The sequence below is a fragment of the Protopterus annectens genome, chromosome 6.part0 (genome assembly GCF_019279795.1).
Source record: "Protopterus annectens isolate FY-2018-M chromosome 6.part0, PAN1.0, whole genome shotgun sequence".
Classification (NCBI taxonomy): domain Eukaryota; kingdom Metazoa; phylum Chordata; order Ceratodontiformes; family Protopteridae; genus Protopterus; species Protopterus annectens.
The window spans coordinates 628,822,536-628,843,019 of record NC_056737.1 but is presented as its reverse complement, the minus strand read 5'-3'; the positions used below and the strand labels follow the sequence as shown (position 1 = coordinate 628,843,019).

Sequence of the window (20,484 nt, the reverse complement as noted above, 5' to 3'; positions counted from 1 at the left end):
TAAGACTGACGTCAGGTCATCAGTGGTATAAAGGAAGGCAGCCAACGCCATTACATCAGTCTTTCTTGTCATGGAGCCAGAAGCAGTTCGCACGAGTGCCGGTCAGCTGCTACCTGAGTTTCATTTCCGAATTGAAGTTAAAGTCTTCGAAAGCTAAGTACACTGTTGGGGATCCTTTTTTCTTGCACTAACTGATGTCAGAAAAAGTTAATAATTGTCTCACCTGTGGAAAGCAAATACCACACTGGGACTTCCACTCCTACTGTGTCACTTGTTTAGGCCCAGACCATGACGTCCCTCATTGTCGGTTCTGTGCTTTGTTTAACGCCAGAACTATTCATCTTTGGGCCCTTATTGTAGCCAGATATTTCCATTTACAGTTCTCAAATTTCGGTATGGCTTCCATAAGCCATCCAACAGCAGACCTTCCAAAAAAACGTAAAGATAAAGACAAAGACAGACTGCATAGGACTAAACCTTCCGACGATGCTACCGCCAAGCTGGTCATCAGTCCTCCGGAATTCAGTGAGGCACTTTCACAGCCGCTGATGCCCGCTTCAGTTAATTTGCAGGCCTCTACTGAAACCCTCTTCTTCGTCTAAGGATCCTGTGGTCATCTCTACCTTAGATGGGTCCGGAGCTGCTGTGCAGGGACCAGCTTCTGAGGAAGTCCTTCGCAACACCGAATCCAGACATGAACCAATGCCTTCTTTCACGGCTACCGTTCTTTATAAAACAACCAAGTTCCTTAGGCCCAGAGGTCCAATCACCCCCAATAAACCAACTTCCAGCCATTCTTTGGCACCTGCTCATTTGCCTCTGTCACAAATGCTTAGAATGGCAGAGGACCTTATCATGCTGATGAAGGGAAGCCAGGCCACTCCCTCAAAAAGAAAGAGATCTGTCTCAAGAAGTTTTGTCTGAACATGAGTCAGATGAAGCTGATGCATCTGACTATGAAGACATGCAGCCCCTCTCTACATATGAGGATTCTGATGTAGAGGAATCTATTTCTTCAGCCTCTCCCCCAGAGGATTTTCCCTTTGGGGAAACCCTGCATACTTTAAGGTTCATAGGTTGGTACTAGGCTATCGGCCCTAGAGCCTATGCAAGCCTAGCCATAACAATCCCCTATTCCCTGGATATTTCTTCCCACAATATTTACTTCTCTGGGCCCCTGTCTAGCAGGGCGACTGACATGATCCCCGAGGTGAATTTCCTATTTCCCATCCAATCATCAAGGTTCCTTTTGAAGAGGGCCAATGAGGCGCTCTGCTTGACATGTATGGGCAGTCTATTCCAGAGTATGGGGAGTCTCTGGGTCAGGAACCTATCCCTCCAGCATGCTTTGTTCATTGTGATGACAAGGTGTAGATTCCTGGGGCGTGTGGCTCTGAGGGATTGGGATTTCTTTAAGTGGAGCATGTCCAATAGCTCAGGGTTTGACATGGCCTTGTATGTTAAGCAAAGATCGCCTCTGAGTAGATGATATGCCACAGAGTATAGCTGGAGTTTTTTTAGACGGTCAGCATATGGCATCTGCTTTAGGCCTGTGATTCTTTTAGTGAGGTATTTCTGTGGCCTTTCCAGCTGTTGCAGATGTCTTGTGAGGTACATACCAAACGGGGCAGTATACTCTATAATGGGTTTAATGAGGGATGAGTACAGTTGGGACAATGACCTCCTTTTTTCTGGATGAAAAGCCCTTAGTGATGAGGTGTGCCACATAGAAGGATTTCCTGACTGTTGTGGCGATGTGGTTATTGAAAGTGAGACCACTGTCCACCTGTGTCCCTAAGTCTCTCATCACACCTTCGATGTTTAGTGTCCTGCCACCTATGTGGTAATTCATGGGTACATGTTTTTTTCTAAAGGGGATAACTATACATTTCTTGGCATTAAGCTTGAGCCCATGGCTCTGGCACCAGGCATCTGTTTCTGTAAGGCCTTTTTGTAGAATATCCACATAATTTGGGGATTCAATAATGGCTCCCAGTTTGCAGTCATCTGCAAACTTTGTTAGCCAGAGTCCCTTAGTGTTGGCCTGTACTTCAGAGAATTAGATGCCAAACAAGAGTGGTCCCAGGACTGAACCCTGAGGTACTCCACTTGTTACTTGTCTGGAGCTGGATTTGTAGTCGGCTACGTTTACAGTCTGGGTTCTGTCAGTAAGCCAGTTGGCAACCCATCGAGTGACGTAGGGATTTATGCCCAGCTTAGTAAGTTTATCTATGATTCCAGAGTGGGGGATGGTGTCAAAGGCCTTGGCGATGTCCAGATAGGCTGTGTGGACCACCTTACCCTCGTCCACAGCTCTGGAGACTGATTCAAAGAAGTCAATCAGATTCAGGAGACAAGATTGGCCCTTCACAAACCCAAACTGGGTGGGGTCCAGTGTTTGAAGGTTGCCAGTGTCTTTGTTTATAAGTTCATGATAATGCGTTCCATGCCCTTGCAGGTCAGGCTTGTCAGACTGATGGGATGGTGGTTACTGGGATCCAAGGCGGATCCTCTCTTGTGGAGCGGGATAACTGTAGCTGTGCACCACTCAGTAGGCACGAAGCCTGAGGTGAGGCTATGATTAAACATGACACTTAGGTGAGGTGCCAGTTCATTTTGTAGTTCATGTAGTACACAGCCTGGGATGTCATCTGGTCCCATGGATGCTGTATTCTTAGCTTTGGAGAGTGCGGTTTCTACCTGTGTGGCTGTGATTATCGGAATTTGGCAATCTTTTGGTATTGAGATGGGCCCTTTAGGGAGTGAGAGAGGGGTGAAGTTGGCATTAAATCAATCTGCCAGGATATTGGCAATATCCTTGGGATCAGTATATTTAATGCCATTCTGTTGCAGCTCAGAGCAGATCTGAGCATTGTCATTTAGGTTCTTGACATAACTGTAGAATGTCTTGTGGCTGTCTTTGGAATCTTTGGCAATTTTATTTTTGTAACTAGCTTTTGAGGATTTTATGAGGGATCTCAGCTTCTTACTGAGGCTGGTGAGGGAGTTTTTTGCATCCTGGGATTTTAACAGTTTCTTCCTTCTGTTGTATAGTTTGCTTATAGCAAGGAACCACCAGATTGGCTTCCTTTTTTTGGAGAAGAGCATCTTGGTTCTATTTGTGAAGGCACGATTCATGCACGAGTGGATGTGCTCGTACAGTGCCTTAGTGTAGGATTCTGCAGTCGAACTTCCAGATCCTGTCTGTGTGGGTGTTGTGAAGTTTGTCATTTCTGACTTCAGTAGCATGAAGTTGGCTTTGTAGAAGTTTTTTAAGGATGTTTCCTTACTGGGGGGTGGGGGTGGGATGTGGATGTCAAAGGTGATTTGCTTATGGTCAGACCTGACCAATGAGAGGGTGACCACTGGTGTGGAGCATCTATCTCCCATGTTGGTAATGACCAGGTCTAGGATATTGGCTCCCCTGGTGGGACAATAGATTAGTTGATTCAGGACGTTGGAATTTATGAATTCCACGAACTGTTGGGAAAAGGAGTTGGTACCCGAGTAGTTTTCTCAATTAATGGCAAGGTAGTTGAAATCACCCAGTATTAGGGTGTTTGGTTGTATCTTAATATTTTCTAGTATGTTTAGAAAGGTGTAGTGAGAATCTTGGGGCATGGTGGAGGATCTGTAGCAAGCTACAATTTGGATTTCAGTCTTACCTAGTGTTAGTTGCACCTGGAGAATTTCAGATGCATTGTGTTGGGCAACTAGCCTGGTGTTGTGAATATCCTTGGTGAATATGGACACTCCTTCACCTTTAGTGTTTCGGTCCTGGTTTGGTGGCTGAAAGGTGTGGTAAGAGTTGTAGTCTGGTATTGCAGGGGTGCTCTCTGGAGCCTTGAACCAGGTCTCAGTTACTGCACAGATATTGATGTTCTCCATTTTTAGGAGTACCTCAAGAGAATGCATTTTGAGGTTTAGACTTCTAGCATTGAATAGCATTACCTTCAGATTTTGCATGCCTGTATCTGTTATGGTGGTGGTTTTGTCCTTTGAACTTTGCCTAAAAAAGGGACTATAGGGGTGGCAAGAGCCTTAGCCAGTAACCTGAATCCCAGAGGTGACAGCTGCATACCATCTCTGGCAAAGCATTGTGGTCTGTCGATTATGTCGTCCCAGGCAGACAGATACTGGATCCCACCAGAAACTTAGCCAATTGTTGAAGTCAAATTATTTTGTCCTTATACTGTGGTATCATTCTGGGCAAAGGCAGGATGCTACTCAGAGCTAGGGTCATACCTGCCTGGACCACATGATCCGAGAGATCTTTCATGTCTCTTTTCATGTAGTCCAGGGAGGTATGTCTCAAGTCATTCACTCCAACATGGACAATGACAGAGTCATATTTACACTTGTGGTGGAGTGACTTGAGTGCATGCATTATGTGGTAGATCTTGGCACCCTACAGGCAGCTGACTGTAATTTTCTCCTTGTTCAGCCTGGTGAGTGGGACATCAGTGTGCCTGACTATAGAGTCACCTATGACTAAAGTGTTGGGTACGTTGTCTTGCCTCAGGGGCTGTTGTTGGGTGGCACACTGGTGTTGTGAGCTATGTGTCACTTTAGTTGTGATTGGTCTTTGTTTGCTTTTCAGCTTCAGAAGTCCTTGTTGCTTGGGCAGGTTAATATTAATGGCCTCCACATATGTGGGTTTAGTGTTGCTATGTGTTGGTGTTGGTAGTGTGGGTTTATAAGGGCTATGTGTTGCTTGAGGTGTACTGCGGGTGTTAACCTTCTCCTCTTGACTGTCTAGCACAATCTTGGGTGGAGAGACCTTTGCTTCCAGTTTGGCTATGTAAGTGTATCTCTCGTAGGTTGTAGTGTTGGGTGGTAGGATGAGAGGGTTGTCTGTGTACATGAGGCAATTGCTGCATTGCCCCAGTATGCCCAGATTCACCAGGTGGACAGGAGAAATCACCAGAAGCTGACCCTTGGACATGCCTGGTTTGGAGCTTTTTTTTTTTTTTTTTTTTGTAAAGTGCAAGAGCTGTTTTCCCTTACATTAGCAAGGTACTTTGCAATTATAGGCTGTTTAGTTCTTATGATTAATTTATCCTTATTAACAAGGAGAGTTGAGTGCTTGTATCAGTTTAAGACTTCCTAGTGAAGCAACTAGAAAGTGGTGTTTAATAACACTACAGTAACCAGGTGGGAGGGTGGAGAAAAAAATTTCTGCCTGACTCACGAGAGACAAAGCTGTGGTCTCTTTTCAAGTTTTAATATGCTGTTAAAAGCAGCATACAAGTAAAACACAAGGCAAATAAAACAAATCACAGTATTCAAAATTGAAAAAGGCAATTAAGTAATACAACAAATAAAAAGCATACTAACCTTTCCCTCATAGCAAAGTGTAACAGAGTCTGGGTGAGCCTTTCTAGTAAAGCTTTGAAATGTTTTATTTTACCCCTTAAATAGAAGGTTTAGTTCCTAGCTCCAGCCGCTCAGTTCACAGATGATTAACCTTAACTGACCTGTTCTATTGACCTGTACTAATTTCTGCCTGACTCACAAGAGACAGAGCTGTGGTCTCTTTTCAAGTTTTAATATGCAGTTAAAAGCAGAATACAAGTAAAACACTAGGTAAATAAAACCTTTGGAAATAAAACAGTGTCTTTAAATTTTCCATAGTATTTCCATTTTCTTGCAGCTGTTTTTTTTCCTCAAGAAGCACCAGAAAAAAAAAAGAAGAATTTCTATGCAGAAGGTCATTGAACAGTTTATCCCTAACATTTTCTGGGAATTATTAGGGCTTGAATGAGGAAGGTCTATATAACGTTATGACTGAGAGACTGTAAAGCTAGCCACATCTGATAAAGTGTAACCCTGTCATGTCTGCAGTCTGAGGCAATTTTATTGTTTTGTTCTCAAAATAAATACCTCTATATTTGCCTGTATTCTTCATGTTGTCAGCTATCCTACTTTATTTCTGTAGTGTCTGATTACTAAAGTACCAGATGTTCACATTCTCTTCCCAAAGCTGCCCTCATGTTTACTGTTTCATTATGAAGTGTACACAGAACCACTCTCTCTTGGACCCTTTTGGAGCAGAATGGTTACAAGAGCATGGTCAGCTGGCGCATTTTATAGAGACATTTACCTTACTCCTGAGCTGTCTAACATATGTTGAGTTTCTTTGGAATGGGTTGCTGAAAGTCAGGTTCCAAAAAATAAGTATCAGTAAAAGGAGATATTGCTAGTCTTTTGAGAGGTGGAAGCTTTTTTACTTTAGCATATCTAGTCTTGAGGGAGAGTAAGGACTTGGTAGGTAATTTAAATTACTCACTATTTAGGCTTAAGATATCATCAAAAGACACATATGATGGAGAACCTTTATTCCATGCATTTGTACCTATGCCAGAGGGGATTCAGTCTGATCTGAATCATCTAAAGCATCATTATTTTCATCCTCATTCACATTAAATGAAGGAGGAGCAAGAAGCCCTTTTCTGTTCTACTTTCAACACCTGAGGAGTGAGATGTAGTGGATGAAGAAGCCACCCAAACCTGCTGCATCAGTTCATAACAAATTCTGCACAGTCCTGATATTTTCAAGTGTAAGAGATCTCACTGATACCTGGAAGCCTGATCTGACATGAATGCCAGTATCGTAAGCATACAATGTTTGGATGTTTATTCGTCATTGGAATAAAAAAGGACATCTTCTCCACCTCCAGCATCCAGTCCCCAGCCACTTGTTCTCTCTAAAAAAATAGAAAATTCAACAGTGGAGCAGACAAAATGTGTACAAGATTTGGAGACTATTGGAATGTAGAAAATGTTGGGTCATATGTAAGATCAGACCATGTTTACAACATAAATCTTAACTTCTTGTTCTCCAAGAAAAGAGACATTATGCAGATTCCAGAGAACAAAGGATCTATTATTTCAGAGAGAAAATGTCCTTAAAAAAGGAAGAAGAAATAACGTTCCCTTTTCAAAATGTCCTGAAATGTGGTTCAGATCCAAAAAAGAAAGAACACTTATCAAAACAGCATAATCCAGGATTTTCCTTTTTTTTCATTTTTATTTTTTCCTTCTGAGTCTGGTAGCTTTCCTGTGTATAGAAACGTGATACAACTTACTTATTTCCACTTGCATTCAGAATCTTGAAATATTTTTTTTCTTTCTATGTGTTTATAAGATCTGATGTTAAGCTTACAATATACAAGTCTTCAAGAAACTTAATTGTTGTAACCTCATGCTGATATGTTCTACTTCCAATGTGTTTATTAAGATTAGTTTTAAAGGATGTCAGTGACTGACAACTTCTGATTTTAAAGGAAGCTTTTTCTATAATCTTCTGAAGTTGTGATATTATGTTATCCGTCATGACTTTTTCTATTGTTGATATTTATGTATGTATGTGTCTTTGTATGTATATATATATATATATATATATATATATATATATATATATATATATACAGATAGATAATATATTACAACACCAGAGGTATCACAATTACACTGTTGAACTGCTTTATGTGTATGTGTGTGTCTTTGTATGTATGTATGTATATATATATATATATATATATATATATATATATATATACAGATAGATAATATATTACAACACCAAAAGTATGTATCACAATTACAATGTTGAACTGCTTTAACATTGAAAAACACAAATAAATGCTAAAACACTGTTTTTTTGCCTCCACATGCCCTACTAATTATGTATGCCAACTCTGGGATCATACTACAGCTGGGAAAGGGTAAAACCCCACTCCCTGTTGTACCAATTCAGTTTTGTGGTCTTGACATTTTCAGTGTTATCTACGTGAGTGGTCAACATTCTGAATAGGAACATTTTTATATATATATATATATATATATATATATATATATATATATATATATATATATATGTGTGTTTGTGTGTGTGTGTGTGTGTGTGTGTGTGTGTGTGTGTCTCTGCATGTGTGTATTTACGATAATCAAAACAGCCAAATGTCAACATTAATAATGCTGACCACAAAAGGTCGGCAATGCAGATGTCAACAGGCACTGCACTATGCATGTGCGAGGAAAATTCTCTCCACATATAAACTAAAAGTTAAAAAAAAAGAGGACATTGTTTTTTGCAGGGAGAAAGCCCCCTGCACCACCCCATGTGAGGGTGCCCTGCTAATTATATATAAAGTAACTCTGCAACTGCACAGTCCCTGAGGAAGAGGCATATTCTCCAACCCCAGAGATTGTCAATTTCTCACACGTACCAGCCATCTACTTTGATCACCAAAACTTTTTGAGAAAACAGATGTCAACATTTGTACCTTCTGACCACTTTTTTTTTTTGCTTACCCATTACCTTACCCATGGGCTGCACCACTGACATCCGTTCAACCACTTTGTTCGAGGGACATGAGAGCCGGGTATTCCTGTGTTTGATGAGAGTCCTGTGCCCAATTTATTCATACCCAGGAATCCCAATAAGTTTTCCATTCCCTGGCAAGAGTCGGGTGATAAGGAATGGTCCAGCTTGTGCAACTGGCACAGATTGGAGAAATGTTGTTACATATACTAATGACTGGACTGGTGAGATGAATAATGTTAGGCAAAGAGCAAATAGTACACATTTAGGAAATTATGTGTCTACCGTCTGTAAGAATCATTCAACCCCTATAAAACAAGATGGTGCCCTGACAACTTTGGAATTCTGGATGCAAGTATTCAGCAATTTGAGGAGTCAGAGTGTTTTGAAGGAAACAAAGAAAGGAAAACGTTTACAACAAATAACAAGGAAGAAAAAGAAACTGATAAGTGTCTGTAAAGAAAATACTTGGTGAAAAGGACACTGCTTTATTATGTAACACACAGATTACAGAGAATGAGATAACATTTTTTCTATCAGAAAACATTCAGTCTACATAAAAAAAGGCATAATTTTTCCAAAAGAGAAGGCAGAAAAAACAGGTGCTAAGGAAGAAATCAAAACTGAATGTGGAAAGATTGAAGGACATTACTGTGAAAAAAAAAGAGAAAGACAGATGTTGTCTACATGACTCAAGTTATGGATGTACAAAGCTAGCTGGATGAGAATTGTATGCTTGCAAATTTAATATGCAATGAAAACAGTGTGATTAATAAGACTAATGGTGATGGAGATCATTCTTTTGTAACAAATAATAGAGCAGCTATTACTGTATTAGAAGTTGAAGACTCTTCAGATCTCGTCAGGAAAGATATTCTTGTAATTGGAGATTCTATTGTTATAGGAACTGATACTTACATTTGCAGAGAAGATAGTGAACATTGAATAGTGTTATGCGTTATGCTTGCCAGGAGCAAAAATAGAAAATGTGAGAAAAGCCTTGGAACGCCTTAATGTAAAGAAGTATGGATCTGTTTTAATTCATGTCGGTACAAATTGTTTCATCTGCAAGGACTCTCTGTTAGTAGGGAACTTACAGTCCTCTTAGATAGTATAGCTCGTAGTAGTGTTAGGACGTATTTTTCACAAATCACATATAGAAAGGATAATCAGGTCACTGTGAATGAAAAGATTTTTGGGGCAAATGCCTGCATGGAAAAAAATGTCCCATTTTAAAAAATGGAAATGTGTAGAGCTTCAGACAGGATGGCATGCATTTGTCAAGATCAGGGAAGAGAATTTTTTGCAGCAGGTATTTAAGCAATAACCCACTCCTGGGTGTGGGTAATACTGGATTTACCCACGGTTGGTGTGGTTTGGTCATGAGGGCGAAGTCCAGCATTACCCACACCCAGAAGTGGGTTATTGCTATTATACAGTGACATTATTTAAGAAAAAAAATACTTACTTTTCTTAAATAATGGCATTGTATAATGCCACTGTGCTGCACTTCCATAGCTGTCCGGTATCCTGGAGCAGTTCTGATGTACTGCGCATGTGTATGCTTACACAGTACATCAGAGCTGTGTGTAGAGGAAGCTACGGAAAAAGAAAGATCTCCGTTGCTTTTTTAAAGTTGACTTGCTATGTTAAACGAGTTAAGCAAGACAGCTTTAAAAAAAAGGAACGGAGAAAGGAAGATCTCTGTTGCTTTTTTTTAAGATATCTCGCTATGTTAAACTCATTTAACATAGCGAGATTACAGCAACGGAGCTCTTCCATTCTCTGTTGCTGCCTAAAACAAAAAAAAGTAAAGACTTATACTAATGGAGAAAGTCCGGGCGACTGGATCTTTTTCCATTAGTATAAGTCAGATTTACTACGTGCACGCTGACCAGTCAGCCTGCACATTTTGGAATATTAATGGGGGGGGGGGGTCATTGTATAATTTGCAATATTTGACACCAGGCAGGGTTTTAGCCAGGTCGATAATTTAACGGTTCAGTGATAGCAAAATTTGATGCATCTCTGATAGCTGTTAATACTAGGAGCATTAATAATAAAGTTATTTATTTATTTATTTATTGTTTGTTTGTTAACCGGGTTAGTCCAGCTGGGCTTGTGGCCTATTTTCAGTGGAGACCCGAGAAGAAAAGCTCCAGTACGTAATATAAAGTACATAGGTTTGTCACAATTACACAGTCTATAGTACTGGTGTTATCACTGAAGATGTAATAATCACAGATCTCATAACTATCTTTTTATTGGAATATTGGCTATGTTTCCACAAGATTGATCATGTTATTATTTGTGAAGTATGGTTAAAGAACAATGATTGGAAGCCAGTTCTGTCAGGGTATAAATGTTTTTACTGTAGCAGACATTCTAACAAAAAATCAGGTGGCGGTGTTATGATAAGGATTCAAGATAGTTATGAGATCTGTGATTATTACATCTTCAGTGATAACACCAGTACTATAGACTGTGTAATTGTGACAATAAAAATGACACTAGAACATATAACAATTGTTGGAGTGTATAGACAGCCAAAGTCAAGTGCTGATGACCTAGAGAAATTCGTACATTTCTTGCATGAAACACAGGAGGGAAGAATAATATTAGCTGGGGGCTTAAATTTACCAGAAACAGATTGGAATAATATTCATTCAACAACATTAGTAAGGAAGTTATTCACTACATAAGTTTGGGAAATACAGCTGCTTCATATTGTAAAAAACCTACCAGGGAACAGAGCGTACTTGACATTGTATTCCTAAAGAAATTACCGTTACTTCAACAATCAGGTTTTACCACCATGGATGTGCAGTGATCATGGGGTTATAAAGGTTAATTTGTTGCTAGATAATTCTGCCAAACTGAAATCTAAACCAATGCACAGAAGATTAATTACAAATTATATACAAACAAAACAGTCACTATGTAAAACTAACCCGAGTCAGGTGTTCAGTGGAAAAACTGCAGATGGAATGTATAAAATTTTAAAAGAGTTGTTTGAGTGCAAACAATCTAAAAAAAAATGTTTAACATCAGGTTCTAGGCATACAACATCAGGGTGATATATTTCCATAAGAACAAGATACCTAATTAAGGTGAGAAACAAAAAATATAAGAAATTGAAGAGAGGTCGAAATACAACTTTAAAAACTGAAATAAACAAGCTGGACAAACACATTAAGCATAGTGTGAGACAAGATAAAGAAAATTTGAAGAAAAGTTATATAAAGATATTGAGCATAATAGGAAACATTTTTTATAGATACATAAGATGTAGAGGGAGTAAAGACATACAAATTGATAAACTGTGTGTAAATTTTAAAATTTATTCTCAGACACAACAGATTATAGATATATTAAAAAAATCTTATGCAAAACAATTTGGCTCCACAGAGGGGATGGTAAGTCGTCCTAGTGACATTTGGGTAACCGCAAAAACTGGAATCAAATTAGATTATATTAAAAAAGAACTGTGCAAACTGGAGCCAAGCAAAGCACAGGGTGGAAACAGAATTAGTAATAATGACCTGAGAACACTTCAGCAAGAACTTGTAGTACCATTATATCTATTACTTACTAGGTCATATAAATATGGGGAGATTCGTCAAGATTGGAGACATGCTCTTATTAAACCTGTCTTTAATGGAAAGGGGAGTAGGACAAACCCAGAATCATATAGACCCTTAAGTCTACTTTCATGTTGTGGAAAAATAAAGGAGAAGGTCTTATTGGATAAGTTATTGTCAGAATTGGATAGGTTGGGACTTGAAACCATATATCAACGTGTATATGTTGTTACTAGATCTATTACCACCTGTAACATGATGTTCTATAACAATATAATAACAGCCATGAATGAAAAAATGTGCTGTGATGTAATTTTTATAGATTTAACTTCAGCATTTTACAGGGTCATACACAAAACACTGATCAGTAAATTAGAACAACTAGGTATTGGTGTACTCTTGATAAGATGGATAGCTTACACATAGGACATGACAATTATCATACAGCAATTGGCCAGGTGAAATTCTTGGTTACAGTCAGGGTGTCCCACAGGGCTCTGTAGTAGGCCCTCCCTTGTTTAGATTGTATGTTTCAGATTTAACTTTTTCATATGAGGTATTCTATAGTCTATATGCAGATGACCTGAAATTGGGTAAACTGATTACATGTATTACAGATAAGGCATGTCTACAAAAGAACTTGACTAAATTGACCATTTGGGCACAGGAGAATAATATGCTGATAAATACAATGAAAACCTAGTATGTGATATTTGGGAGACTTAGATTGAAAGGTGAATATTTACTACAGCACACAGTGATTAAAATGTAGATTCATTTAAGGACTTGGGTATGTGGGTAGATCCAACTTTGAGTTTTTTCTAATCATGTCAATCAAATGGTTAATGATAGTGATAAAACTATAGGATATATAAAAAGATTTATAAAGTCTAGGAAATCAAAAATAACAAAGTCATGGTTTGTTGGTTACATTAGACCCAAACTTGAGTATGGAATAACAGTATGGAAACCTTGTAAGAAAACAAGCATGAGTAAACTGGAAAGAGTACAGTGGAAATATATCGGGCATCCATGAATATGAAAATTTAAGTTGTTGTGAAAGACTAAAATATCTGAACTTGTACAGCGTTTTTTACAGATATCTAAGAGGAGATCTTATTCAGGTATATAGGGCATTTAGAGACAACTACGTCTGGGAATGTTTGGGGTTATCAGAAGTACCAGAGAATCATCAGGCAACCTATGTAGAAGATTCTATAGGAATGAGAAGTGTACTAATTGGTTCTCTGAGAGAGCAGATGATGCATGGAATAGACTACCAAATTACATTAAAGCAAGTACTAGTTTAAATATTTTTAAGAACAACCTGGACACTTATTATGGGAACAAGTGTTTTGGTATATTGGCAGGCTAGAAAGGCATTAATGCCTGTGGTTGAAATATTTGTATGTATGTTCTACTTATGTTCTGATTCCACCAAAGGAGTGTTTTGTTTAATTTCTTTACATGTCTGTATCTTATTGATATATGAGTGCAGGCAATAGTATTTATTATTTATTTATTTAGCATTTGTGTACTGGGATACTATGACAGGGTAAGAGCACTTTTTCAGTGGAGTCCAAGGGAAAAAAGCTCCAGAGACAATTAAATACAATGAACAAACTGTTTACACATACCACGAGTAATTTATGCAATATTATATGTATGTATGTATGTGTATATATATATATATATATATATATATCTCATAGAACTCACTGACAGTATCCTGAGTAGACTCATTTGGTCATTGAGGGGAGGTTTACAGCCTCCTTTTGTATTTATAGCAGATATTGCACCCTAGTTTACATTGGTAAACTTTATGAAGGATTAAAGTAAAAAATAAGAAACTGTTTATTGTATCGGACTTCACTCATAATCAGTATTTTCTCACTGAAGGAAAGTTGAAACATTGTAACCAAGATGATAAAGGGAAATCTGTGTCAGGTGCATTCATTTGATTCCATGTTGGCAATCTTACTCTTTCTGAAGCTGCCAGACTTGCTAATGTGATTAATTTTGCAATTAGTCTAGTCAAGATACTCAGTTCTATCCATAGTACATAGACTGTATGAAAAAGTAAGATGAGAATCTTCTAGAAAAGGTTGATAACTGGTACATTTTATACCATCATGTACTTATGTGAGGACATAAAGAGCCACATCTGTGTAACCACCTTTTATTATAGTTGAACTACCTTAATCTTTGTGGTATCAAACAGGCTCCAAGAAAAAAATCTTTAGCTAAATAATTCTATTCATATATGATTTGATTGCTTCCATAAAATTAATAAAGCTATTATGTAAATAGATTTTATTAATTCTTGGTCTTCTTTTATTTCAGATTTCAGATTCTACGATCAGTAAGATAGTCGGTTGAGCTGTTTTATAAAGGCTAGCTAGTGTTTTTCTTTTTCCGAAAGGGATTGGATTAGGTAGCTCTTTATTGCTTCAGATAACTAAGAGTAATTTAAAATATCATACTTCAACCCATTAATGTTCAAAAAGTGTTAGTCTTCTGATTTGTACCTACCAGTGTCATGTTATCACTTTTCAGATTTATGTAATGTTTTATTTCCAAAATCAGAGATTCACAAAAAATCATGTAACAGATGCTATTATGATAGGTCCATCAGGGCTACCAACCGCAGTTAGTTTAATAAGTAACTGCTGCATTTTCACTTTTATGATACTGTTGAAACCGAAAGTCATACTTTTTGTTATTACTTGCTGCATTATTCTGGTGGCAAGCTTTAGTTCTTCCATAAACATCCCTATGAAGATATTCACTAGTTTTTTTTTTTTGTATCTTTGCAGACTGTTACTAATTGAGACTTGTTTGGCCTCATGAAGACCATATATCAGAAGATCAGTAGCGTCTATGACAATGGATCGAATACACTAAGTATCGAACAGCCAGAAAATCAAAAACAGAGGTGATAGAAACATGTTTTGTGGGGGGCCCCAGCTAAATATATATACTAACTCCGAGATCGCACTACAGTTTGGAAATGACAAATTTCCCAATTTTCACTGTACCGTAATCTCATAAAATGGGTTTCTATCACCAGCGTTTTCGGTTTTCCGGCCGTTTTGATATTTCGTGTATTTGATCCATTGTCATAGACCTGATCAGTACACTGAGACCAGGACTATAAATTTGATATCCATATTCCCTTTCCCTACTGATGCTAAAGAAATCAAGAGTTGGAGTAATAAATGCAGAAAGTGCCAGGAGCTTATCCACTGCATAGGGGATATTAGGAAGGGTGGTTTGGACTCCTAGTTCTTGACATAATGATCCTTCCAGAGCCAGTCTTTATAAGACTAAACAATGCCCTTAATCAGCATCTAGAATTGTCTGGGTTTTCCTCAATGCTCACTCTTTGTGAGTTTGCATGTACAGCATGTTTGCTTGCCAGTATGTTTTATTATTATTATTATTATTATTATTATTATTATTCACTTGTTCACTGGGTAATCCCAATTGCAGATATTTCTGTTTCCAGTAGCAACCCCGGAGTATCCTTTGATTAAATGGTTTGCTCAGGGTCACACATTTTGCAAGTGGAAAATAAGAGAATCAAACCTAGAAATGCAGGACGGGTGCCTTTTGAGTGTTGTTGAAGACTGTTAATTGCAGTCCTCAGAAGTGTAAATACAAATGGAGGGATATTTACTAATGCTGAGACTGCATTATATCAGGGTATCCCCCTACTCTAAGTATCAGTTATTTCAGAGTTATGCTTACTAAGTATAAACTAAACAGTGGTAATGCAGAGGAGCAGCACAAAACCAGGGGGTATGGGGGAACAAAGCCTGCCTGCAAGAAGTGCTTGAAAAGTGCAACACTGAATTTCAGAATTTGCTAGCATTCTATCTGAATCATGATTTATATTTCAAAGGGTCAAGACTTGTGTTATGAGGCTTCACATTTCTGATAGGGAGGCAAAGGATGAAGCTAAGTAACAGCTCATAGACTTCAGTCACCTGAGCTAAATTATACAGTGCAGCATTGTAGTCAGCAGACAGACAGAAGCATAACTTTGGATGAGTTGCACTTTATATATTTCCATCTTCCTAATCTGAATCTGTGTGCTGTCATCTTTCATACATGGAATGTATAGTGTTTGTCATTTACTTTGAAAAAGCAGACATTAGGAATATGACCAAATCATAGTTCATTGCAGCTATAAACCTTGGCCAATAGTTGTGTTGTGAGTATGGGGTAAGTATTAGCTACTGTAGTAATGAAATAGCATATCCTTATAGTATCTTCTCAGATACTTTCCTATTTTGTAGGTCCATGCATCTGGCTGATAAATGGTGGTTGAAGAAGATAGGCATGGTTGTTATGTCTTTAATCCTTCTGGCCTTAAGCCTCTGACTAGTGTTTATAAGCTAGATCTTGTTAATCTGAGAAGGCTGTGTTAACCTGTTTTGTCATACTGTTACCCTTTTTCTGTTCTTTAAAAGTTACTGAACCTTCATAAGGAAACACTGATGATTTTAAGCCTTTAGATGGATTTCCCACGCTTTACAGAAGGCCTTTTTACAGACTTTTATTTGGAGGGAGAGACACAAAGATTTTCCTTGAGTAAGATGAATTGAATCCCCTATTAGGTCAGATCTTTGTAGTGGTATTGAAGAACTGTAGTGATACCAGAGCACCGAATACTAACTGTATACATATGAAAGAGATGTAAAAAGTTGTTAGAAAAAGCAGTGAAGCATAACATCATTTGCATGCTTTGCAAATGCTTTCAGGCTATTTTATCAGCAGGTCCATGCTAGTTTTGCAATAGAGTACAATTTTGTTTTTACTAAAGTGTGTTTCATTTTGTTATTTTTAGCTGTCCAGGAATGTTAAAGCAGAAGAAAGGATAAAGGACCTTTATGTTGAGAACTCTCAGCTCCATAAAGCTTTGGAAATGACTGAGCAGAGGCATAGAGTTGCTGAAAAGAAGAACTATTTACTGGAAGAAAAAATTTCAGGCCTTAACAGGATAGTCAGGGATTTAAAAGCATCATCCCTGCCAGCTTCTCCTCATCTCCACCATTTAAGATCGTAGCTGATGAATCTGTCTGACTGTTGCCAATTGTGAAAACTGTGATGCACTTTATAAGAGCAGAGAACTCTGTTTGCTGCCACTTCAGTATGGATGTAACTAGCCATGTTTCAAACTGTGTATAACCAGCTGTGGATTTTGCTGTCATGTTCTAATACTGTAAATGTTGGCATGTTGGACATAAGATATTAAAATGCCACAGGACAATGTTGTACTTTCACAGCGACCAATTCCCAAGTGATAAACGACCATGACAAGTCAAGCACTGTCTGACACACACAACACTGTTGTGGGTAATGTAACAGTATTACAATAAGGTTTAACACAAGTGAAGCTGCCTTAAAGACCAGCTGGTCTATAAAAATGTTTTTGTCTGCCATATTTATTATCACTATATTTTTATTGTATTGCACTGGCATGATAATGTTCTTGTCTTACTGTGAATGTGAAAAAAATAGAAAAACAAGACAGACTCGCTCTTGTCTTCTGAAGTAAGCAGGGTCATGTGGCTGAAACTGGGGTACACATTTATTTATTTATTTATGTTTTTATGTACATTTTATAAGGGTTAGACCACTGTTTACTCCCTAATTTCAGTCCACTTTCACTTAGCCTTCATTTGCAAGGATGAATCCATTTTCATTCCTGGAAAGTGATAAGTGTTACGGCTTTTTGCACAACAGAGATGGAATGGAAGCAGAGGGGTGACTCATTGCTTGCAGACTTGCTAGAGGTTGACTGGCACCTTTTCATTGTCAATAGTCTGTACCACTTAGTGGTTCATGTGGGGGAGAGCAACCAAGGGCAGAGTTACTGCTGAGAAAGAGAATGCACCACCTAGTGGTTCATGTGCAGAGAGCAAACTGCTGAGAAAGAGAATGCTGCATGTAATCTGCCCTTTCATAGCCACCTGCCATCTACCTCAGTATGTCAACTAAGCAGATAAGCATAATAGAAAAATAAGTACATTCTGAACCTATCCCACTGCCTTAAGTAATTCTAAGCTTCAGTTGCTTTAACAATTGATGTTATGAAAAAGATGACATTTCTTCCCTCAAGTGTATCTAATTATTTTAGAACTTAATTTAAAACTGCATTTGATCCCTATATGTTTTTTGTTTTTGTTACTGATATCAAGATGAGTTTTTATACTAGCCTATTTTGACTTGCTTGAGGAATTCACTATGTATAATGAAATTTAAAAATGTATTTTTTAACAAATTAATATTTCTCTCAGTTTTTATAAGCACTTGTATATATAATTTTAAGAATTTGAATCTACTTCACGTGGTCAGTTTCTGAATGAATGAAAATGTTTTTGAATTGTTCTGGCTTCACTTGTAGAGACCAGATTGTTCTGAGGCACTATTATGATCTAAGTGACTAGGGTATTTTGACTGTGTTTCTAACCAGTAGTAGTTTGTAAACCTCAGACCTGAAATAGTTTAAATTCTTTCTCAGAGTTTTATTGAATAGTTTAATGATGCTTGAAAATGTTTGTTTACATTTTCTGGCAATCTAAAGTATCCCAATGTCTTCCTGAAAATGTCACCAATCGTTGCCTGATTTGCCTTTGTATGACCATGGTAGTTAAGTACAAAGATCTGCTGTCCTCTAAAAATGCATATCTTTATGTTCTATGCAGTTTCATTTTCTTGTTTTTTTTCCAAGGCAAAGTAAATGAAATATCTGTAGGCAAACTAAAAACAAATAAAAATGCTTATATGTGTAGTGTCACTTGAACGTGCCACACATCAATGCCTTACAGCACTACTTTCATTCTGTGCCCACCATTGTATTTTAGCTCAAGGGTCATCATTTGTTTTACAGTTGTGAAAAGATTGCGTTTGGTTCACTGAAGCAAGAAAAAGAAGCTCAATTCAGTGACGTTCTGTAACAAAAAAAGACCTTGTTAAAAAAAGTTTACTTTCAACCTGCAGTTGAAAATACTGTTTTCTGCAGAGGTAACAGAGTCCTTCACACTTCATTGCAAAGAAATGTGTCCATGCACTTCCAACACCTTTCAGATTATATATATATATATATATATATATATATATATATATATATATATGGGTCTATTATGTTTGACCAAACTAATATAATGTCAAATGTAAAACACCAACAAAGTAAGTTCAATCATATACAATACCAAAAAAAAAAAAAAAAAAAAAAACCCAAAAACAATAATGAGAGAGGAAAACTGTTTCCTTTCCTGATATCAAAATTAACCCCCCCCCCATAACATTATCCTCAAATTTGTCTAAATAGTGGAAGTACTATGGGAAGGTTTATTGATGGTAAAGTGTAGGGTTAGGGCTAGGGAAAGGGGGCAGCATTATGATTAAGGTTAGCACCCATTCCTAAAGAGGGCAAGGGGCTACTTCACTTGCACCACCTTCATAATGGGTACTAACCCCAACCCTAACGTTGCCTCTTCCCCAACCCTAACCCTACATTTGACAGTAATTAAATCCTTTCCATAACACTGCCACTATACAAGATAGACTGAGACACACAAACATTCAGAAACACACACAAACAACACTACGTCTATCCCCTAACCTAACCCTTACCCTAAAGCACACAAACACACAACAGCCATCCTTCACTCATCCCCAACCCTAACGCTAGCTCACATACACACACAAGCACACATTTTCACCCATCCAACCCCACTTACCTGTATTGACATTGCGAACCATAGACTTATTCACCATTCAGCCATCTGTACTGTTGACATTAAATCACACTCCTGCATTTTGCAGACAAGAGTATGTTCAGTCAAACACTGGAGAACCATATATATATATATATATATATATATATATATATATATATATATATAGTATATGTATATATTATATATAGTATATATACATATATATATATATGTAAAAAAAATATATAGGGTCGATATTATGAGATCAGCGGTTGGAAACATCGAACACCATATGGTCAATGTCTTCAAACATCGAACTTATAAAAAAAAAAAAAAAAAAAAGTACCCTAACTTAAATATACCAACTCCGAGACCACACTACATTGCAGCAAACAGAAATCTCCCCTTAGCGAGATTTCCGTTTACACATTCAATATTCTCTGCTTTCGCTATTCTCATGTCGACAATATCAGCTTCGATATTGTTGGCTTTAGAGAATATAATATAGACCCATATATATATATATATATATATATATATATATATATATATATATATATATATATATATATATATATGTATATAAGACAACTCTCCTAAAGCAGGGTTCATTGATTCTCACTTTGGCGAGGTGACTAGCTACCACTTTTGTCTTATAAATTCACCCCATAGCACTCACAAATGCTGCTTATGTGATTCTTTTGGCTTTTCCCGGTTAGGGGTCACCACAGCAGAACTCCGGTCCGCTAATGATTGGCAGTGGATTTTTATGGTGCCGAGTTGCCAGCCTGACGCTCAGCCTTCAAAGAAGGCACACCCATTCACACACGCACCTAGCTGCATGTCT

At 37.7% G+C, this 20,484-nt stretch overlaps 1 protein-coding gene across 1 annotated transcript in view; it reads left to right on the top strand.

The window, feature by feature from the left end:
* The window catches only part of NIN (ninein), a gene marked incomplete in the record, with an annotated part of 1,258,852 nt that extends 1,240,112 nt beyond the window's left edge, over positions 1-18,740 (top strand). Inside the window, 1 exon segment of the mRNA XM_044074306.1 lies at positions 16,760-18,740. Within this exon segment, the coding sequence (XP_043930241.1) occupies positions 16,760-16,978 (219 nt within the window).
* Between the last annotated feature and the right edge of the window lie 1,744 nt (positions 18,741-20,484).